The 8,133-nt window shown below is 40.5% G+C and overlaps 1 protein-coding gene across 3 annotated transcripts in view; it reads left to right on the forward strand.

The window, feature by feature from the left end:
• Nucleotides 1-6,686, forward strand: part of LOC144473291 (uncharacterized) — a 124,779-nt gene extending 118,093 nt beyond the window's left edge. For 2 of the 3 annotated variants that reach the window (XM_078187043.1, XM_078187044.1), the window contains one exon: nt 67-6,686. In XM_078187043.1, coding sequence (XP_078043169.1) covers nt 67-165 — 99 coding nt within the window. In that variant the 3' untranslated portion in view covers nt 166-6,686. The remainder of the gene's footprint in view (nt 1-66) is intronic. The other variant, XM_078187041.1, reaches the window with a different exon arrangement.
• The last annotated feature ends 1,447 nt before the right edge of the window (nt 6,687-8,133 follow it).

Raw genomic sequence — 8,133 nt, forward strand, 5'->3', positions numbered from 1 at the left:
TTTCACAGCACTGGGACGCTATTCTGCTGTTCCACAAATATTAAACGCTGTTGTATTTTATTGCAGGCAGAGCATAATATACAGAAACGAGACCTTAAATCGCTAAAACAAGATCTCCATAATCATATCGCGATATCACGCAGCCACAACAACATCGGTGTTTAGAGAGATATTCAGAAATCTGCCAAGTATGTCTACTTGCAAAAAACAAGGAACAAGACTCGAGTCAGACACATTCGAAGCTACTATTCTTTCGTGTAAAACAGTAACCAGAGGAAACAAGTGCAACGGAAGAGAAAAGGGAACTGAAGTCGAAGCTGTCACAGTGAAATTGCACGTTGATTGTTCCAGTGAAGTCTATTGTAACTCATTCCTCTTTGCAACGCCAGTGATAATATGGTAAATGAAGAAATGACTACTAGTTATACATCGACAATCGGCAAGAAGCCTGACGGTGTTCGGCTCCGTATCGCCCTGTTACTTACCGAAGAAGAGATAACTGTTTATCTACGATTACGCAAAAAGGCTACACACCAGTTACGAGAATTTCAAACTCTTCGCATCGGCAAGAATGCGGGAACAGTGCCGTGAACAAAGCATGATCGAAATAATCGGGCGTACAAACCTACTGCCGTTGTACGAGCAGAGTTTGTACGATCGAATCGTGGACCTTGTATCCAACCCGATTTTTGGCGTAGACATGAACGATCATATACATACATATAATATGTATGTATACATATATCTCGGTAACTATTTCCACGAATTGCAGACGTGTGTCGTATTATAAATGAGGGTCGCGTGCGTTTTACGTGCTCGGCGGTCCAATGTTGCGCAATTTTTAAAGTTTATGATAGCTAATTTGTAGATAGTGTGGAGTCGATTTAAAAATGGCCGCGCTACTCGTCTAGACTTCAACGCTGTTTTATCGGGTCGTTACAAGGCCGAAATCATGAACTATTTCGATGTCGGATAAATCACGGTATATCAGCATATATATCGGATGGATACAGCACCAGTTTTGTTTAAGCATCCTGTTCGTATCCGGATGCGAATTGACACAAGAGAAAAGTATAATAATATGCCATGGCAAATTCAATTTGGCTTTTGCTGGTAAGAGGAAATTGGCAGTACAAAATTTATCGGAAACGAGAGAGTGGGAGAGAGAGAGAGAGAGAAGTTTTCGAAAAAAAAGAGAGAAAACGAAACGGAATCGTACTATATAAAAAGAAATATAAGGATACGCGATCGTGTCTAGATTTTATTACTGTTACACGAGTACGGTAACAATGAAATTGTAAATTGTCTCGAGTCTCAAGTATATTACCAATTTCTTTTTCTTTAAAAGAAAAAACAAAGAGAGAAGTAATTCGATCCTAATCGTGTGGACTGCTAATCCTTTTTAAATGTATCTATGTATGCACTATTTGTAACATACGCATGCACTTTCGAGCATTCTACATATTAATTTGTTATTTTTACAAATTTTTTTACTTTTTGTCGACATATAGTAACGTGAACGAGAAACTATCGACTTGTTTTACCGGCGTGTGATCGGCGCAGTCGGTCCCGCTCACGAATCGCTTAAACGAATATTATATTTCATGTTTACAACCGTTCTGTTATTGCGAATTTTTAGACTTTACTGGCCTCGTTATCCACCCAATATTATGTTACTTTATATTACTTTATTTAATATACAGCTAAGCTTTAGTGTCTATTGATCAGTGTAGAATAATTTCCGCGGTTATCTGACCCGTAATTATAAATAAATGACCACGGGTAGATCATGCTCTGAGCTATAAGTTGACAAAAAAGAAAAAAAAAGAACGAAGATTCAATAAGCATAATCGAGCGAACGAACCTCCGCGGTTCACTTGTTAAAATTGGTAAAAAAAAATTGTATAAATTGTAACGCCGCGCACAACACATTGCGCGATGAGCGCGCTCAACAGGGACATGTTCGGCATCTAATGAATAAGGTCGTTGTTTCACATACTCATTAACGAAATACTTCAGAAACAAAGCAGCGTCTATGGAAAGGTAAATTGCGTCGCGGAGTCTAATCACGCGTTCCAGTTCTGACTAAAAACTGTCACTTCGAATCATTTCGGCCTGTTCATTTAGGCTTCAACTTCTCACGATACTTTGCGTTCTATGCGATAATCGCTCTCGAGTGCTATCCGTACTGGCGTTGTGCATCATCGATCGCTACGCTAGGCTACATTCTATGACACAGTGCCATTTACTTGGATACACCACCACAAAATTGATTTCTCTGACGGCGACTAACAATCTTCGACATCCACTGGATGCAATTCATGCGAATCATAGTCGTCCACAGTGTTGCCATTTGCCGGTGCGACAGGAGAGTTCCTCGCGTCCGCGCTACCCTCTGAACGGTGAACAAACCGAGGCGGAGTAACGGAGAGGATATTCAATATATCTCTACCGCTTCGGTGTTCGTCTTTCAGGGAGGTTTTGTCGACGATCTCTGGACGACACCGGCAAATGAAATTCCTCAGAACCAACGTAATCGAACGATTACGTTCCAATGCCCGCAATGGCACAGACAGAAGCAACATTTATCGTCCCCTTTATGTTCATGGTCCCCCTCGCAATCGATCCGACCACTTTGACTTTCTGTACAGGCCCGGAATACCTTTCCATCTCGTGTGATACTTGACCCTAATTCTACGAACTACGTCGGGGACCGGGAGATACCGTATCGATAACGCTCGACCGCGTTCCGACGGTCCGCCCCCCGTGGTCCCCCGTGAAAAACGGTTCGCAGATGGCCGCCACCTCCTCGCGAGCAACATCCGCCTCTTACAATTTATGAATTCTGTACAAATAACTTTTGCCTCTCCCGTTTGCATAATAATTACAGCTAGTTATATTATTACTCCCGATCGTCGGCTCAAGTCCAGCTACGTGACGCTGCGCTGTCTCTTCGGAAATCACTACCTCAGCCGCCGATGTAAAAAAAAAAAAAAAAACGGCGGTACTAATTGGCCACGTCGCGCTTAGGCTGCACTTCCGGTGCGCGACGCGTGAGCTCTCGTTGTTTCGCATAGTCGTTTTAGCATTTTTTTCAACAGCCCGCGAGTAAATAGATCTATATGAATCGCTCTAGTTCCATTTCCCCTATGTACAAGTATAAATAAGGCTGATACTGTAAATAAGAATTCCGAATCGTCTCGGCGGATCGGCGATCCCCCAACCCCCACCCCCACCCCTCTTGTGTCCAGGGGATCGCCGATCCTCAATTTTTCCTTTTTCTTTTCTTCTTAATCGAAGCACGCGTTTGTTCCGCGCGCATGCTTCGCAAAATCCGTGTGCTATATCCCAAATACGTTAAGAGAATTGTTTTTTTTTCTTTCGCGCGCGCGCTCGCTCTCGTTCAATGACGGTGCCAGAGCACAGCTTACGGATTGTAAACGTAGATTATTAACGATGTATTAAATATACACCAGGCAGCCCTCCCTTCTCGCGAGCAACCCCGCCCCCACAAGAACCCCAATCTAAGTTTCCGTTTTCAAGGACGAACCACGACGACGAACGGTCCGCCGTTTCTTAGATGCACGTTATATTTTCTATAGCAACAATATAAATATATATATATATATATATAAAAATGTGTATACATATATATTTATGGTGGATTCAAGTTATTCTTGATGATAACGAATATATTCGTACTATTTTGTAAGCTTTGACGACTTCTATATACCGTGAATTGTTATATAAATTGCGTATTTATTTTGTGCAAGAACGATCGTTCCACACGCTGTACAGGCAGAGAGAGAGAAACAGAGAGAGATCATGGAATTACGGAAGGAGGGGATTATCTGCGTATTTGTCGCGTAATGTACACATCATGTTCATTGTAAAAAAAATCGTCGTTGACCCCGTTTTTATGTCACTGACATCGAGACGTCGAGCGGAGCCGTGGACGGACTGTCCATCGAAACTCGCGGTTCTTCTCCTGGATCACGACCCAACGGTTAACAATGAACGTACCACCGCAGATCGAATATTTTGTTTGAAATATATTTATTGAATATATTTACATTTTTTTTATCTTAAATATATGTATCGACTATATTTACATATTTCGTTTTAAATGTATTTACTGAATATATTTACATTTTTTACTTTAAATATATTTATTGAATATATTTACATCTTTTATTTTAAATGTTTACATTTTTCATTTAATTAAATATACTAATAATAAGAATACTGAAAGTATATTTTAAAAATTAAATTAAATATAATGGAAGTTGCCTCCATTGGGAATTATTGACTGTATTTCTTTATTCAAGTAAACGTTGTAATAAAGATTGAGAAATTTTTAAATGGATCAAATTTCATAGCTTGCGGAAGACAATGCACGCACTTTTTGATCTCGGTACATTCAATGTTAATTGAACAAGCTGCGCTTATTCTTCTCGCAGAAAAAACGAGAAATGAAATGAAATGTCAAAGGCTCGAACGATCGTTCGTTTCCGGTGACTCGCTCGACCTCGGTATGGAAATCCAAACTTTTTTACGTGCTAGCTTATTAACTAAGAAAGATTAACGACTCTGGTATAATCCGTCGTGTTGTGGGCGTTTAGTTAAGTGAATGGCAGACTTTCCGATTCGTCATGATCGTTGTAGTACAAACAGCAAGTTTTCAAGTGTCTGTGTTTAGTGTCACTCTCGTCATTGTAATCTATCGAGCAAAGAAAAAGAAAGAATTGAAAGAAAGAATGGAAAGAAGCGAAGATATTGTAAACGTGTCTCGTAATCCTCGTCGGCGATGCAGTTTCGAGCATAGCCACCATCTTGGTTTCTCCAAGAGGGTGAGAAAAGAGAGCCTCTGCGCGGCAGGTATATCTCTATGGTGAATCGTTATTGAGAATTACAGATAGTATATGGTATCCTTGATATCTCGTTGACTAGAGAAAGAATATTGTAATTATAGCACCGCCTCGAAACTGAATGCCATTTACAGGGTAACGTGTTTTACCAAGCATTGTCACGCTGAACGATTCACGTTGTTTTCCTTAACCTCTTAGGCACGGCTGGATTTTGTACGAGTGAAATTTTTAATAACTAAATTACCATTTTTCTTAGTGTATATTTTTTTTGGTATAGCTATATAATAGTATTAGCTATATATATTCTTTTCTTAGAGTATTGTACATATACACTTTCACTTTAATCGTTTACTTTAATAACTAATAATACAATTGAGTAAAGCCCGAAATATCTGCGAAAGTCACTATAATGACGCGTCGAGCCTAAGAGGTTAAACGAGGGAGAACGATACCGAACAAAATTGTCGAAAGCTGTACGCAAAACTATATCGAACACCTCTACACACCCGCCATATACTTTGACAATAAATCTTTTTCATCTTGCATTCTTCATTCTTCGGACAAACAGAGAGAATGACAGTCGGCGAAAATACATATATATTACTATTTGATTATTTTGTCGTGGCAGATTCGAATGGGTACATCATTTTGTTGCGTGGCATAAACAGACGGCACTACAGAATTCGCTAAGCTAACGTTTTTAATCTTACGACTTTGTAAATATACACTACCTTTGTTATATTTTATACTCTGCTGTTTGCACATAAGTGATTTTTACAATTTTCTTTCTTGTAAGTTGCGCGCGCCGGTCGCTGCCGACCACCGTTCGCTGGCGTCCTTATTCTATGTTTTATGCATGTACAATATACATATCTATATTTATATTTATATATACATAGAAAATATAAATATATATAAATATGTATATTATACGTGTTCGTATCTTTCGGAGCAGAACGCTGCAAGAATGTCTTCTCGGATCAATGTTTAACCTCTTAGGCACGGCTGAATTTTGCGCGGGGCTGTTTCTCTGTACGGCAGAGTTCAACGCGAATTACGTGTCAATGATACGGCACTGCAATGCGCGACGGATAATGCTGTTCTTTACACGAGTACATTGGAATGAAGTGTTTGATGATTAAATTATAATTTTTCTTAAAGATATGATACACGCATTTTAACTTTAATAATTTATCAGACGGTATCCGCGAAAGCCATTATAGTGGTGCGTCGTACAGAAAGATGACGTCTGCGAAAGCCACTATAGTGGCGCATAGTGCCTAAGAGGTTAAGGAACCGCAATGTATTTCGTTTGGATCTGTACGGTGCGCCTTTCGACACCCGATAATTTCTCGCGAAACGATCGTCCCTTTTGCAACCTTTGTTTCCATTTTGCCGAGAGTTCTGTACATTGTTCGATCGAGCTGGTGATTCTCCTGGCGAGAACAGCGTTCCACGTGATCGCCGATCTATCAACGAGAAATTAACGGAACCGCGTTCAAAAAATTCCCTCGATGTAACAAACACAGCGGCCTCGCTCCACGATCGACGACGACCAACACGTGAGAACGGCCGATTTGGCAAAGTTATTGTTTATTCGACGAAGTCTTGAAGCGAGCATCTTTGTACAGTGATCGAAGTCTCCTTGCCCCGAGGGCTTGCTAAACATTCTGTAAATTTCGCCGTAGTTGATAAGAGACAGCGAGAATGTGATTCGTGTTTCGCGAGCTTCTCTGAAGAGAAATGCACCTCTGAACATAACTACTACTACCTTCTTCTTTTTTTTTGTTTCTCTTTGGGAGGGAGGGGGTCGAAGGGGGGGGGGGGGGGGGGGGGGGGGTAGGCGAGCAAGAATGTAGCGAATTAAAAAGGAAGCAGATTAAATGTTTATTCCATTTATTGTATATTTATCCGTGTGAATATTTACAAGAGTCTTCGATTCGTTTGGATATTTTTCGTATTAAACTCGTATTCAATTTTTTACATGCGCAACGGCGTTCTTCTGCTTTGCTACGATCCGTGGACAGAACTGCGGCACCGAAAATTAAAAGAAACGAAAAAACACGGCGATGAAATCGTACGAATTTAACCGCGTCGACGCGTTCTTAATTTAAGAGGTGTATGACTCTTTATAGATTGCCAAAGAACCGATAACAATGTGTAACTCGAAATCCGTTCCCTCTGTTCTTCTGAGAGAGAGAAAGAAAAAGAAAACCGTTCGACGAAAACACACGCGCGATCACGCACACACATATACACGGACACGCGCGCGTAACCACGCGAGAAACACACACACACACACGACGACGAGGTGATTCGCGCAGAAATTTATAAAAATGTTTGCAGTCGAGTCGCTTAGAGCAGCGTAGAAGACGATGGACAGGAAAATTTGATTTCGAAGCGAGGGTCTACCATTGTGTACAAACGTTAATCTCGAGGCATTCGTTTTCCACTTTCTAGCGAAACAATGAGAAACGGTGTAGTAGATCGTTCTCCGTAACCACGGGGAACGATAAATTGGTCTAACGGTTGCGTTCTTGCGGCAACGAGTTTTCCAAAATTCCGTTTGCTTTCGTACAATTAAACGCGAGTTAGAAAAACAGAAAAACTGCAAATTTCAAAAATTATACAGTGAGCAGAAAAAAAGTAGAGCAGAAAAATTGGTAAACGAGTCGAGACATCGATGTGAAACGAGAAAAAGAACAAAAAGAAAAGAAGTAAAAAGCAAACAAATTGATTCTGAAACACTAATCGATGATGGAATATTATAACGATTGGGATCATGTACACGTATATAACTTGTGTCAAGACTGAATTATCAAGACTTCGTAGGAGGTGGAACATTTTTGTAAATACTACTGCCGGAAAGAAATATATGTAGAAATTATATGAAAAAATTTTATGGACGTTGCAAACCCATTTGTCATTTAAATGTATTTTCCTCCTCGTCTCCTGTCTGCTTTCGTGCACCCTCGTTCTTATTGCGAGAGAAGAAGGTTCAACGGAAGAAGAAAAAAAACTATGTATATGTACATACTGGATAATGAAATATTTAAAATCACGAGTTATTTATTACACAACAGATTCTTAAAATAATTGCAAGACCCACTTGGCCCGCAACGACCGGGATTACAGATCTCTCATCACAATCTACAAACACCGTCGCGCCGTCGACCGTTCGTTCCTTCGCGCACGATCGACGCGCGACAACAATACCCCCCGCGCGCAACCCTCGTCCGATTTCCTCGCCGCACTCGTCGTCGGC

The sequence above is a fragment of the Augochlora pura genome, chromosome 7 (genome assembly GCF_028453695.1).
Source record: "Augochlora pura isolate Apur16 chromosome 7, APUR_v2.2.1, whole genome shotgun sequence".
In the NCBI taxonomy this organism is placed as follows: Eukaryota; Metazoa; Arthropoda; class Insecta; order Hymenoptera; family Halictidae; genus Augochlora; species Augochlora pura.